Here is a 15,772-nt window from a genome sequence, read left to right on the forward strand (position 1 = left end):
GGCAGTATTAGAGATCAAGAAAGAAGTCCAGTTCATTGCCATTTATATAAGGGCTGTCAATTAATCGCAGTTAACTCAAGCGATTAACTCAAAACAAATTAACTCGATTAAAAAAATTAATTGCACTGTTAATAATAGAATACCAATTTAAATGTATTATAAATATTTTTGGATGTTTTTCTACATTTTTAAATATATTGATTTCAGTTACAACACAGAACAAAGTGTACAGTGCTCACTTTATATTATTTTTATTACAAATATTTGCACTGTAAAAAAGAAACAAATAAAATAATATTTTTCAAATCACCTCATACAAGTAAGGTAGTGCAATCTCTATCATGAAAGTGCAATTTACAAATATAGTTTTTTGTTTTTATTACATAACTGCCCTAAAAAACAAAACAATGTAATACTTTAGAGCCTACAAGTCCTCTCAGTCCTACTTCTTGTTCAGCCAATTGCTAAGACAAACAAGTTCGTTTACATTTACAGGAGATAATGCTGTCCCCTTCTTATTTACGTCACCTGAAAGTAAGAACAGGCATTCGCATAGCACTCTTGTAGCTGACTTGCAAGGTATTTACGTGCCAGATATGCTAAACATTTATATGCCCCTTCATGCTTGGGCCACCATTGCAGAGGACATACTTCCCTGCTAAGTTGCACTTTCACTATAAAGAGATTGCACTATAGTACTTATCTGAGGTGAAGAATTGAAAAATACTATTTCTTTTGTTTATCTTTTTTTTTTTTTTTTTTACAGTGGAAATTATTTGTAATAAAAATAATATAAAGTGAGCACTGTACTTTGTATTCTGTGTTGTAACTGAAATCAATATATTTGAAAATGTAGAAAACATCCAAAATATTTAAATAAATGGTATTCTATTATTGTTTAAGCGTGGTTAAAACTGCAATTTTTTTTAATCTCATGATTAATCACGATTTTTTAACTGTTTGACAGCCCTAATTTATATCCATTATTTTGAATGCAGTTTAGTCTTCTGTTGATGATATACAATTATATCCTTTCTAATTCTGTTTGAGGACAAAAATTAACTGTTTCCAGCAAGCATTAAAATAGATTTCTCTGATCAACAAAGGGCTGAGCTCTTGAATGATTAACAGCTCCTAGTGGAAATGAGAGGACTACATATATCTCCTCAGATTTAACCCACAGCTCAATTTCTGGGGAGCTTCTATTTAGTAAATTCCAAGTCTCCTGCACTTTTAAAAGCAATCTCAGAAATAATGATTAGTCTAACCTTAATGACATACTGGGTATGTTGTCGTCTAATAAACTATAAATCTTGAAAAAAATTGAGCATCTAATTGTCTACTGGAAGAAAGTATTAGCAAGCAGCAGCCTGATGGAATATGAAGTGCATAGCATTTTATCAGTATGTGCAATTCCTACGTACAGAGCAGATATGCTGTAGTTTCATGCAATACATCCTAGAATTAATAGTTTATAGTTATCTCTACCTTGGTCCTCTTTGTGGCTGTTACTGCACAAACATAGCCAAACCTTGAAAATAGCACATCTCCTGCAGATACCAAGCTGTTAGGGCTCTTATGGGACCAGCAGAGCCAGAGCTGTCCATGTGGATAACTCCTGCCATCGTGAATCCCAAGGTCCATAGCTATGAGGCCTCCCCTCCAAACACTACAGGACTCTACAGTCCTCCCCATGATAGGATGCTATACTGGCAGCCCCAGGACAGACATCTTATAGAATCTGTCTGCTTCTGTAGCTCTCTTATGGGCACTTCTCAGGACAGAATGATACTTAAATTTGATGCTACTAGAGTAGCATCCAATAAGTTGAATTTAGGGTTACAATGGCAAAGGTCCTTTGAATCACTAAATGCTGAGATACTGCTAGTAACTGTTCAGTAAGGTGGTAAAAGGCATGGCCGGAAGTGAGGATTCTGTGACAGGACTATGAGCAGACTGTTTCAGACTGCAACAGAATTTAAATGTGTTCAGTTACTCTGATTACTCAAAGTCTTCATATTGAGTAGAGGAAAGGGCTGTATTACTAAAGGAACAGATGCCCCAGAGTAGGCTTTATCAGATGCTGGTTATATGTGACTCTCTAGCATCCGTTCTCTTTTCTGGCATTTCCCACCCTTACTGTTATCTATCTACCGCTGACCAGTTGTTAAATCTTTTTAAGTTATGTGCTGAAAATGCACATACTTTTGATATTTTATCATTGTGCTTTAGAATGTGAGTCCTTTTCTTTTAACTTGGTCAATATAAAGAGTACACTAACACTGGGAGTTTGATTCACAATAATGAATGGGAGTTTGATTCACAGTAAGGTTTCCTCCTTGGTTTACATTTCTTTGAAAAAGCTTCCCAGTATAGTCCCTGATCAATGACTAAATTCTGCATTTTAAAAAAATTTATTCAACCTCATAGGTAATCACTGGTAAATATCCTACATAGCCCTGAAAATGAGGCTGGGGGCAAGGACTGCTCTCCATCTGTTTAAAATTTATAATATACATATTTGTGTATTTATATCACACCCATACACTTATATAAAATACAAGAACAAGATAAAATTGCCCTCACAACAATGAACAGGGCATATTGTACAGCCTATCTAAATGTATGGTATACATTAATACCAATAGCACATCCTATATATTTTATGGAATACATTAATAAACAATGATACAGTAAGGTTCATTATGAACATTAAGGTTCAGTGATACATAAAGAATATAGGAAAGGACAAATACTACATCCAATGGAGCTGATTCACTGCTGCATTACTTCAGTTTCATGCCTGTGTAACTCTGCAGCAACATAGTGGGGAACCAGGGTCAATATGTTCTTTATGGTAGAGTCAACATTATAGGAGCAATCTGAATTTTTTTTGGAACTTGAGTGATTGAGTTTTCAACCTTGAAGTTGAATTATCCCTAATGTTTTACATTTAGTTTACCTGTTTGTCTGTTTTAATATATATGGAAAGAAATCCAGAGTTGTTTGGCTTAAGGAACTTCCAAAGCTTTGAAAATTTCCCAGGTGAAGAAGAGAAGCATGATATTCTAGGCATTTGAGAAAAAATTATGAGCAATTGGGAAAAGAAATTAGAATGGAATTAGTAATTAACCTTAAGCCTACATACCCTATATATAGGCCTGATTCTGAATCCATTTTAGTCAATTGGAGTGGGTCCACTTGCTTAAATGGGTGTTGGGTTGACTTCAAATGAGACCTAGATTCCTAAATCACTTTTGAAAGTGGGGCTAAGTCACTTAAGCACTTTTGAAAATTCTGCCCACTGTCAAGCAGTTGTTAAATTTGACTTACTTTAAAGTGGCTAGAAACTACAGATTTTATTTTTTAAATCGACTGTAGCCAAGAAGTTTACCAATAAATCAACGACTTTTTATATCCTTAACTTACTATTCTACGACTCTCCACAGGTTTGTTTTGTTTTTGTAGAAATCTGCAATGTCATGAAAAAGGGTTAGGTTTTTCTCTTTATTTTAGCTTAGCTGACCAGCTTCAAAATGAAAACTGAAAAGAAGTAACACCTGCAGAGAAGACCTGCCACAGGAACAGAAACATTATATGCCACTAAAGAGTTTTTGAATCACCAGTCAGATGGTGCCATACATTAGTGGTCATTTTCTGTATTGCAAGAGATGCTCTTGATTTCTAGATCTGCCTGACTTTTTGTTGTTTAATTGCAGCTCCTCTAGCTAGTTCATGAGCCATGTTAATGAGATCTAAAGGCAGCTCCACTTAATCATAAGGTGTGTATTCAGATAGAATGCTTTATATTTGAATAAGACAGAAAAGTTGTCTTCAGGGCCCTGAGAGGGACCTGGAGTACCCTTGGATATGGGGAAAGAGGGAAGGGAGGAGTTTCTCCTACAGATTAGATTTAAAAAGTAGACGCATACTTCACATTGCAAATCAATGTTTATTTTACCACAGAACCATTATAATCTACGAAGTGTGCCACAGTGCATCTTCCCTAATCTATCCATACATGACAAGAGCACAATTTTCAAGGATACATATTTATATATCTGTTCACCATTTTTCTCCCCATTATTTCATTTAAAGAATTAAACTATTTAGAAACTCTTTTGGACACATATACACACACAAAAATCAATACTTTATATTTCTGAAAAAAAAGTGCTGATGGTACATCATCGTTTTTTAGTCCCACTGTTGCCATTGGTGGACTTACTGAAACTTCTACTCATTTGCGGAAAGTGCACGGTCGGAGTTCTTTCAGTTGGGCCATACAACCCTAAATTTCGGGCTGCAGTTGATTTTCGAAGAGGTTTGACACTGGGGAAAGGGCTAAAGACTTGTGATTTAGGATTGCTGGCTTGGGGAGATTTAGCCAATGTTGCACCATCACTGGATAAACTAGGTGACTCTGATAAGTGTGTTGAGCAGTACTGATTGGACATTGGCTCAGCATCAGGTTTGTTATTTTGGGTGAGTTCCAGTGCTTCTAATTTCAGCTGAACCATTGACATATTTGCATTGGCGTCCTTGTAAAGAGGCTCCTCTGACTGTCCATCAGCTTTTCTAATAGTCCTATTATCCAAGTCACTTCCCTCTCTTTCCCCCAAATCAGAATTGTTTGGAGAGTCCTCCTTTGCATTGGGGCTATTTGTTTTGCAGCCTTCACTCTGCTCTTCTATGAGTCCTATGGTATCCCCATAGCCCAGCTGGCCTTTGGCTCTAGCTATGTTCTTTCGATGTACTCGCATGTGAGTGCGCCAGGGAGAGTTGAGTTTTGTTTTGAGATCTTCATGGGGAATGGGTGACATTTTGCCCCCTGCGTGACTTGGGATATGAATGACTGCATTCTTGGCAGCTCTATTAGTCACCCTAATCTTCTTTCCTAAAAGAAGGTGGTTTATCACTGGAGAATGGTTTACCTGAGAGGGGAGAAGACTGGTAACTGGCCCTTTGTCTGAAAGAAAAGGTTAAAAAAAAATTCTTAAAGAACAAAAACAAATCATTACATCAGCGATCCCCCATCAATCAGACAATCTTGATGCTGTTTCTTGTGAGGTTGTAGGACTGACCCTTGTGGAAATTGAATTCCTCTAACACTATAGTGTATCAAGACAAAAACAGAGCTGAAAAGTAAGGTGAAAGCTTTCCCTCATCTCACTTCCTTTCTTACTGTTAATTCCTAGACCTAAAATAATAGATATCTGGAAACCAGTTACATCATTTTAGGAATTGCAGGTAGGAGCATGACAGGAAGTGAGAAAATGTGGAAAGTGCTACCAATATGATTTTGCCTTGTATTTGTTTAGAGCTGAGCACAACCCTACACAGGGCTTTTTTCTTTTATTGGGTACATATACCTGCTACAATAGAAAGGTTAACATTAACCTTGGCCTTAGAGAGTCCCTTTCTCTTAGGCTTCTCCTTCAACAATGAGAGGCAATTCAGTCTCTACACCAGGTCAGTCACACAGGCTTCTCCTTGAGCAGAATTAGGGGAGAGTGTGTTAAAACTATAAACTAGCCCATTAATCATGATTAGTAGAATCAGAAAGGGTTCGGCAATCATTGGAAATGAGCATTTTACTATTGCATTGTTTCAGTTTGGCCAGATCTTCTGTCTGCACTAGTTGCATTGCCAGTATTTTAAAAATAAATATCTTTTTTTTTCCTTTCATGTGAATTCAATGCTCAGGAAACATGCTGGACTGAATGCTTTGGGGACTAAAATCCTCCATGTTCAGAACAGATATAGCACTAGTGCTTCAACTGTGACTTGGAGGGGCCATCTCTAGCAGCGAGATGGGAGTTCAGTCTCCATGCCTAGTACATCCTCAGCCTCTCTGCTGATGCTGCCACCTAGGCTGTCAATCAATGCTAACTGTGATAGCAGTTTTTGTCATGTGGATCTCTCTCCACGAGGAAACGGACTAGGAGCAAACTCATTTCCCACAAACTCACTACCATCCTAGGCTGGAGCAACAATCTTGGAGCAACAATTGACTCTTTGGGGTGCATCTCCCTTGACTGCAGTAAACTGATTTAAATGGAGCTATGGCAATTTACACCAGCTGAGGATCTACCTTGGTTTTTAAAGTATATTACTGCCATTTCTTTAACAATGTGTAAGTACTGTCAATTCCAAGGATGCCACAGATTTTAACTCTTTCATCAGTGAAACCAATGTGAGAAACCCAGATAGCAAAGACATCTTTAGATACCATTATTCAGCTGGTCCCTGGGACCTAACAAGATCCCAGGGTCGTCATCTTCAGACCCTGATAAAAGAAAAACAAAGACATCATCTCATATATGGTTTGTTTCTATGAAATTGCTTCTGCCATATCACTAATGTATTGCAAGTTTGTTCACTCTCTTTTGTCCTCTCTCAACATGTGGATAATTTAAAGACAATTTGCAGACAGTGACGTTGGCTTGTAAAGAATAAACGGGTAGAGCATGTTCTGATACATTACCTGCTCTGATATACACCTGGTGAACCTGCTGCTGCTGCTTTTTCTTTATTCGGGAATATTGCCTTTTCAATGCATTAATGTCAGTGGTCATACGCTCCATCATCATACTGTTAAAAGCAGCATGGTATTCACTTCTACAGGAGTCTATGGCTCCTGGGCTTAGTTCCGCAATGTTACTAGAGCCCAAACTCTGTTCTTCATTTTGATCTGTACACAGTGGGTAAAAAATGAGGGGGAAGAATACATCAGAATTTTCTGTGCTCTCCTAATCTTTAACAAAGGAAATGCACGAGGAAATTATATGCCCAACTCCTGTTATTTTAACTACACTGTGTAATAAAAATAGCTACTATAATTGTATTGTAATACATGTCTAAATATTTAATGTAGAATAATTTATTAAACGTTGCACTAAACCTCAAATATATCAAACTGAATTTCTTGTCTGCACAAAAAACCATACAGCTCAATCACTAAAGTGGGTATTTCACAGAACTAAGTAATAAACAAAGATTCTCAGTTACAAAGTTATTAGAAGTTGAGGCTATCACTCCATGAACTGATATGAAACTGTGTTGCAGTCAAACTAATCATTTGGTTAAATGACTGACTGACAGTGATCAGCAAGGAGGGATGGAGAAGCAGCAGCAGCACGGGAGGTAAGTAGTCGCTGGGAGCAGCAAAACCGGCAGGTGTGGGGGAAGTGGTAGAGGCAAGCTGCTAGTGAGCTTGTATGATCAAAGAGTGGCAGAGCAATAGGAGCAGTACAACTTATTTTCCCAGCTGTTTCTGATGCGCCGCTAAAATGGCACATCAGGGTCAAAGGGATAATTTATTTGATGGGATGTTTGTTTAGATTAGGTCTAGTTTGCAATAATGGTTTAACATTCTGAGTAAGTGTCAGTTTGAGGCAGCAGCTGGGGATTTGCAGTCCTCCAAGAAAAGAAAGAAAACAACATCCAACAGAGAACTCTAGCATACAGATTTCAACAAATACAAGCAGAAGGAATGGTGAAATTAAATCCAAGAGAAATAGTTGCTGGTTAAGACGCAGACAGCATAACTATAACCAGTTCATTTGTAGGGAAAGGCCTGGGAGATCAGAGAAAGATTCATGGTGTTACCCTGAATAATAAAAAAAAATGAACAATGTTATTGGCTGCCAATCAGGCCACCAAAAAGTTTTTTCTTGTAACCATTCCTGTGCATCTCAAGAATTATTGAATGAAAATGACATAAAACCTGAGAAAGCTGTATCTTTGAGAGAAAATATTTAGAGAGAATCCTCCACTGGGGAATCACAAAAATCAGACTCTAAAGCCATTATATCACATATAGGAAAGCTATTTTAGGTAAAATTTTAGGTTTCTAAAATGTATTAGAATTTTGCTCCCCTTATGAGGCTTGCACAGTTGGACTCATGGTACTGAGGGAAAGATGGAGGGATATGAAAATAGGACCAATTAATTTTTGTAAAACACTCAGAAACATATAAAAATAGTTTTCTATAAAATTTGGCATATACAGAATACATCATGGTGTGGAATGGCATAAAGGTTTTACAAGGGTAGGGTAGAGATGACATGCATAACTCACGCATAGATTCTAATGCTATATAAAATGGTAACAAAAACCAAGATTTTTTTTTTTTGAAGTTAGACTCATAAGTCCATATTTTGTTATCTTTTAGATTCTCAAAAGTGCTGAGCTCCTAACAGCTCCCATTCCACTTAGTTTTAGGATTGTTGGGGTTTTTTGGTTAATAATCATGGCTAAAATCTTTATCCGACACCATCACATACTGTATAGACACAAGTGTCCAATTTAGGAGGCAGAGTATCCAAAGATTGTACAGCAAGTTTCAGAAGATCCAGAATGGTCTCAACATACAATTTCAAACTACAACTTTCATAATTTCAATTAACCTGCAAGTGAATCAAGCTCACACAAATTTAACCGCATAATTCAGAATGAACAGAAGTTGCATTTACCTTTGATTTGTTTTTGGTACTTTTGTAACTCTGGTGCCAAGAGACCACTGAATGGTCCAAGGCAGCCAACTGCATTAGCAATCGAATCTTCATCATCCAGGTCATTCTCCTCATCACTGTCTCTGGTTCTGCCTAGCCTTCTGCCAAATGAAAACAAATGGAAAAGAAAGCAGTTCTTAGATATGTCAGTGCATCAGTGGCTAACTGATCATTACTACATGCCTTCATCTATTTTAGATGTGCAACGGGAAAAGCAATTGCATTAGCCCCTCTGCTGTACAGACTAATAGTGGCTCTATTAGGCTAGACTACAGGGAATAAAAGATTTTTCTGTATGTATTACAGACTTACCCTGAAACTGAAGTGGATTTTACTGCTGCAGGAAATGGAGTAATGTTGTATGTATATTTCTCCCTTAATTCTGCCAGCTGTGGAAAAGGAAACTGAGCCATGGAATAAACTGTCTAGAAAAAAAAAATCCACCTTTTAAAATTGTGCTGTTAACAATGGTCCCACTAAAAACTGCAGCACTGCACAGATTTCATAAGCTTGCAGGGTTAAACACTGCACATTCACATGTGCACAAAGAAAACATGAAAGTTCTGATTTTATGATGCAATCGACTCTTCCTCTAGGAAAAACAAAGAATGACTCACTAGAAAAATACCTGGTCCAGAGTAGAAACATACATAACCGGTAACATGAGAGCTAGTGTATGAACATGTGCCTATACAATGGCTTGTGTGTCTCAAAGAAATACCTCCTGGGGATAGAGGATATTTTGAAAAAAACAGTTAATAAAAATGTGGTTTCTGACACAATTGTTCACTTGCCCTAATACAAGAAGGGCAATTATTGTATTGATTTAGTATCACTTCTAATCCACTCACCGCCAGCAAATTACAAAAAACCTCTAACACTGATTTACAATAGAATTTTTTTTCCATTAAAACAGAAAACAAACAAAATATTCTGCAGGTCACACATTTAACAAGAACCTCTAGGTGCTTTTGTAACACAAATAATAATTATAGCAGACTTACACATATTGTTTGCAGAGGCAGTGGAGGATAAACACAATGGAACATTTATAGTGCTTTTTAACCGATGACACAATAGTAAAAGATTAGAAAGCAAAATTTATGGAAAGTTGCTGACAGCAGCCATTCTGCTTGTAAAAGTATCTCTTTGTTATATATATCAAGGCTGAGAAAGACACTTTATAACTAATTAGTTTTCAGTGCTCCTCTTTAATTTGCGTTTTTCCCACCTGCTTGGATAATTCAAGTTTCTCAATCCCTGAGGGTGAAATTCTGGCCCCACTCAAGTTAATACAAGTTTTACCATTGACTTCAATGGCACCAAGATTTTACCCTTATTTATTATTAATGGATTCCAATTACACCTACTGCTGATGGAAGTGCTTAGCACGTCTTCCCTGCTCTTCCTGTACTTCTCTGCTCAAGTGACCAACAAGGCACTGAGCCCACCAGAAACACCACGGGGTAGATCCTCAGCTAGGGTTGCCAATCCTCCAGGATTGTCCTGGAGTCTCCAGGAATTAAAGATTAATCTTTAATTAAAGATAATGTCATGTGATGAAACCTCCAGGAATACATCCAACCAAATTTGCAAATCTTCTCCTCAACTGGTGTAAACTGTCACAGGCCCATTGACATAAATGGAGTTATGACAGTTTACACCAACTGAGAATCTCCCCCTAGAGTCTCTGAAAAGGAAATCCTTACACTTCCTCAGCCCTGAAAACAGTAGCCAAGCAGGAAGGTCTTTGGCAACACAAGGTTTATCAGAATCCAGACAAACTCTGAGCTTCTAGCATATCACAGCCTAAAACGTCAACAGTGCATTAAGTTAAGTTTGGTAGAGTTCTACTCCATAGGGTCCAGAGAGGGGCTGACAGAGCATAGATTTTTAAAGTAGACAAGGAGTCCAACTAGGAGGAATTCTAATTTCAAAAGGTAACAGCTTCTCAAGGGCGATACAAGAACATGTTTGCAGTGTGGACTGACTACAAATTGGCAGCTATTAAGTTATCTTTGACAATAACTAAGGACCTGATCCAAAGCCCACTGAAGTCAATGGAAATCTTTCCAGTGATTTCAAAAGGTTTTGGATCAGGCCCTAAGAGCGTGATCCTGCAGGATATTGAGAAATTCCTGTAAGCTGCTGAACATCCTCTACTCAAGGGCTTATTAATATTGATGTTGGGTCTGCAAGTTTGTTGGCATGCATGCACATACCAAAGAATGGTACTTCACCTTGATAGAGATTTGAAATAGAGGTTATTTGGCAAGCAAGCTCTCCATTATCAGAGCAATGAAAATGTTTCCACAATTTAAAAAAATCCAGTAAACACTTGTTTTTAGACAAATAATCCCCTGACATGTTTGAGACTCAAACACAGCAGCCCTTAAAATGTGAAATAAAGGTGACCATAAATAAAATGGATTTTACTGATTTTGTTGCTCAAGTGGAGATAAATGCAAGTAAACAAAACAATGACAAGAGCACTGAATTTTAAAATCCTTTCACTTTGAATAATTTTCTGATTAACAGAATTTGTGACGGAAGCACTGTATGGTGGCATCCTTCGCATTCCAGGGGGAAAGCCAGACCAGTGAGGAGCTGTGTCACCACCTGCCCTGCAACCTTGGGTGTATCTCAATGTTTTGCTGTTGTAGCTCCCCACCTGGGTTGTTCACAAAGAGCCAAACAGCCTGCAGGTCACATCCTGAGTGTCTGCATATAGTTGCAGTCCTGGTTCAGCAACAGTGACCCCAGCAGCCTGTCAGCAACACACCAGCCACACTCTGGCTCCCACCAGTCTTGGTTCCTACCTGCAGGGTGACCCCAACACACTCCCAGTCCTGAATTTTCCCCAAAACATGTGTTCTGCATTGTCCAACCCTCTCTTGGACAGTCCAGACTGCCCCTATAAGGGGTCAATATCCAACAGCCTGCTACTGTAAGTGGAGTTACCAAACAGCTCAGTTTAAACACAACACTGGATTAGTTTAGATTAAAAAGTAGAAAGTTTATTTAACTACAAAGAGAGATTTGAAGTGAGTACAAGTATAAGATATTGAAGTCAGAAATGCTTATAAGAGAAATAAAGACAAAATGCTGTGACCGAATGCACCCCTATATTCAAATCTTACATACTATTGTAATAATCTTTGCACAAAATATGCCTTGTGAGGTATCATTTGAAAACTAATAACTCAGTGGTCAATAGTATCATGGTGAAATATATGTACAAAATGCATATAAAGAATTATGAACATAAACATATTGAGTCATAATTCCAGTTTACCAGGCAAGTCTGGGGATTGGAAGAACCCCTTTCTCAAAGACAAAGGACAAGATGACGCCTCTAGCCAGGTGTCATCAAAGTTGATGGGCAATCATCTGTCAAGTGGCCATTCTTTGGCAAGGAAGGGGAGCAGGAACAAATCAATCTGCACTTTAGCAAGGAACCATGTCTTTCACCATGAGACTCCATGTCTCCATCTTCACAGCAGGAAGGAACTTTATTTAGGGTTAACCCTCAGGAAAATGCATTTCAAAGGGTGACTGGACTAAAGTGACAGCCTTCCAAGGGGAGTAGTGTTTAATAACTTCTGCCCAGTCAGTTTCTTGTCCACTGTAACCCACAGGTCCTTTTCTGCCGAACTGCTGCCTAGCCAGTCGGTCCCCAGTCTGTAGCAGTGTATGGGATTCTTTCATCCTAAGTGCAGGCCTCTGCACTCGTCCTTGTTGAACCTCATGAGATTTCTTTTGGCCCAATCCTCCAATTTGTCTTGGTCACTTTGTATCCTGTCCCTGCCCTCCAGCATATCTACCACTCCCCCCATCTTAGTGTCATCCCATCCTCCAGATCATTAATGAAGATGTTGAACAGAACAGGTCCAAGCACCGACCCCTGGGGCACTCTGCTTGTTACCGACCACCAACTAGACATCGAGCTGTTGATCACTACCCTTGAGCCCGAAGATCTAGCCAGCTCTCTATCCACCTTATAGTCCATTCGTCCAACACATACTTCTTTAACTTGCTGGCAAGAATACTGTGGGAGATCGTACCAAAAGCTTTGCTAAAGTCAAGGTTTATCACATCCTGTAGCCTGATTTTATAGTTATTCATTTATTGAATAGGGTAATAGGTTTGCCAATTGCTTTAATTAAAGGATTATGAGGTTTGTGTTCTAAATTAGGCTTTAGGTGAGTTTTATAAGGACACCGGGTACAACACAGGAAGAATTCCAGTGATAACCAGTATTTATATAATTTTATAAATTTATTAAAATAACATAAAATAATAAACAAATGACTGATATAGAGACAATAAAATGAATAATCAAATGGATAATGGATTAATACAATCTTAAATATAAAGACTTATTTGATAGATATATCTAAGATATGCTTTAAACTAGTATACTCACACCCTTCCTGGACTTGGTTGAAAGAGGTGTCTAATTTCTCAAGTTGGAATTGAGTGGAATAAAAGCTGCTTTAAAGCTAAGAGCTATAAGCTAAGACTAACATTACAACTTTAAGAATATAAAATAAAAAATGAATCTTAACACTAAATAAAACTTTAAGCAGGGATAGCTGACAGTCGACTGCCCCGATAAGCTGGATTTGATCTTATTTATACCCCCAAGAATATGTGTCCTTCATCCGGGCCCATACTTGGCCTTTCCACCTTCAAACTTTTGGGGTACATGTTGTCTATTGGCTACTAGGTTCGTACGTATTATTGACGTATCCACATCCTTTTCCAGGTGGTCTTTTATCTCACCTTTGTTATTTTTAGCTTATTGTTGTGGTGTTCTTGTAAAGTTTCTTAGGCGTAACCGGGACAGCCCCTTCCCCTTTTAATGTCTCTTGACTTGTCTAGGGTAAAGGTTATGACCATATATGTCCTATCCTGTTATACATTGATACTTATCTAAGCCAAAGGTTAAATATATATATATATTAACGGTAGCTGTCATCCAGGATGTGGCCTATAAGGTACTTTTGCATTACAGCTGAATAAAATATATAATTGTATTATTTAATAGCACAATTGTATGAAAATATATATAAAAAATATCTCTAATAATAATGCAAGCAAGCAGGCTAGTTCTATAGGCTACAATCCACCGCTTTCCCCACATCGACGCAGCCAGTCATCTCATCATAGGATGGAATCAGGTAACGGGCACCCGGTGCAGGCATGCTGTATGGTCAGGAAGCTGCTGCCACTGCAGCAGCTCAGATACCCTGGCCAGGCTGCCCAGGAGGCCAGGTGAGTGTCAACACTGCTTTCACTCCACCAGCCAGCAAGCGCCAGCACAGAGCCCAGCAGCCCGTCTCCTGGGCAATGCAGCTTGCTGCCAACACTGAACTTGCTGATGAGCGCTGCTACCAGCACTGGCTCCCCGGCAGAACCATCCTCTAAAACCAGGTCCCCAACTCTAGAGTGAATGTGCTCAGTTTACAAACAGTGCTTTTCTACCTGCCACCCCTGCAAAGCCAGCCTGGGACCGGAGAGTCAGCCCAAGGCCTTTTCTTCCTCACACACTGTGCCAGCAGGCGTCAATCGGCATAGCACCAGGGTCCATAATCACCAGCTCTGCAGGCCAAAGCAGACTCTCAGTACCATTTGATTACCCCTTATCTCCAGGGTGGAAGTGACTTATTATTAACCAGTGAGTTATTACTTTTCAAATGATACCTCACAAGGCATATTCTTTACAAAGATTATTATTACAGTGCGTAGGGTGTGAATCCAGGGGTGCATTCAGTCACAGCATCAATACATCATCCTTTCAGCTCATAATAACCTAATTCAGCAGCAGATAAAGTTTCTCTGCTTTCATGTGTACAATTATTCAGGACTTCCACCATCACTGAAATACACTCCATTAGAAACTGGTATTAAAGGTAAATGATTCTAAGTGAAATATTGTTTCAAAGAATTTTGTAAAGTATGACTTTTACCCATTTTGAAAATAAGTGGCTTCAAAGCCAGGAACTCTGAAATTTCTCATTAGCTTTGGGAGAAACTCTTGGGTTTGTATGTTTTTCCTGAGCTATAAAGTCAGTGACATTTTAATTTGAAGGCAAAGTGGTCTCAATTAAGATAAAAGCAAATTCTGAATGGTTTCTAAATAATCTGTTCATGACTCTGTGCTTAATGCACAAAGAATGTCACAAAAATTGATTCAATGCCAAGTCCTTCCTGACAGAAGAGGAAAAATATGTTTGTCCAGATGCGGTGATGCAAGCAATTAGAAGCAGGAGGAACATTCATGGCTGGATTAGAAAAAGAGGGCAAGTGGTGCAGTTGACCAGGTTTTGGCATTAAGAAAAACAAGGTTACTTACCAGTAACTGATGTTCTTCAAGATGTGTTGCTCATGTCCATCACACTTGGTGTGCGCACGCCTCCATGCATGGCTACCGGAACTTTTTTCCCCTTAGCAGATCCCATAGGGCCGGCTCTGGTGCCTCCTGGAGTCCCGCGCACATGCCGCAGTATATGAGGCACTGCCAGCCCTACACCCCCTCAGACCCTTCCTTCTGCCAACTCCAGCGACGGGGAAAGGGGGGTCGGTTGTGGAATGGACATGAGCAACACATCTCAAAGTACATCAGTTACTGGTAAGTAACCTTGTTTTCTTCTTCGAGTGATTGCTCATGTCCATTACACTGTAGGTGACTAACAAGCAGTACCTTGAAGGTGGGCTGGAGTTAGCGGTGAGCTGCCTGCAGCCCAGCTCTGCTGAAGCCCACTCCTTCCCGCGCCTTGGACAGAGGTGTGGTGGGACGTGAAGGTATGTACCGCCAGCTTGGCAGCTGCTTTGCAGATGCCCTGCCCTAGCACTTCCTCTAGGAAGGCTGTGGATGGAGCTTGAGCTCTGTTGGTTGAGCTGTGGTGTCCAGAAGCGGCACCTTCACCTGCTCGTGGCCGAATGCGATGCAGGAAACTATTCACAAGGAAATTGTGCCAGCCGGAGACCGGTGAAGCTTTCGTCCGGTCGGAAACTGCGAAGAAGAGCTGCGTCGCTCTACGGAACAGCCTTGTACATATGATGTAGAAGCCAGGGTCCCACTTGCGTTTTAGCGAGTGCTGCCTTCTCCTCTCCTTCGAACCATGTGGTTCAGGGAAAACCTGGGGAGAATATATAATTGGTCCAATGAGACTGGGCAACCACCTTGGGCCAGGTGCGGTCTCATTGAACCTTATCTTATAGACCACAGTATGAGGGAGGAGCTCTGGGG

At 39.3% G+C, this 15,772-nt stretch overlaps 1 protein-coding gene across 5 annotated transcripts in view; it reads right to left on the reverse strand.

Annotated features, from left to right (window-relative positions):
• Positions 1–3,938: 3,938 nt before the first annotated feature.
• Positions 3,939–15,772, reverse strand: part of TBC1D30 (TBC1 domain family member 30) — a 91,624-nt gene continuing 79,790 nt past the window's right edge. For 3 of the 5 annotated variants that reach the window (XM_067564094.1, XM_067564096.1, XM_067564097.1), the window contains 5 exons: positions 8,830–8,942; positions 8,479–8,618; positions 6,488–6,694; positions 6,233–6,289; positions 3,939–4,969 (listed from right to left, as the gene is read on the reverse strand). In XM_067564094.1, coding sequence (XP_067420195.1) covers positions 4,188–4,969; positions 6,233–6,289; positions 6,488–6,694; positions 8,479–8,618; positions 8,830–8,942 — 1,299 coding nt within the window. In that variant the 3' untranslated portion in view covers positions 3,939–4,187. The remainder of the gene's footprint in view (positions 4,970–6,232; positions 6,290–6,487; positions 6,695–8,478; positions 8,619–8,829; positions 8,943–15,772) is intronic. The other 2 variants (XM_067564095.1, XM_067564098.1) reach the window with 1 other exon arrangement.

This window comes from Emydura macquarii, unplaced genomic scaffold, assembly GCF_026122565.2.
Source record: "Emydura macquarii macquarii isolate MOO-44397 ecotype Brisbane River unplaced genomic scaffold, CSIRO-AGI_Emac_v2 contig_2636, whole genome shotgun sequence".
In the NCBI taxonomy this organism is placed as follows: Eukaryota; Metazoa; Chordata; order Testudines; family Chelidae; genus Emydura; species Emydura macquarii.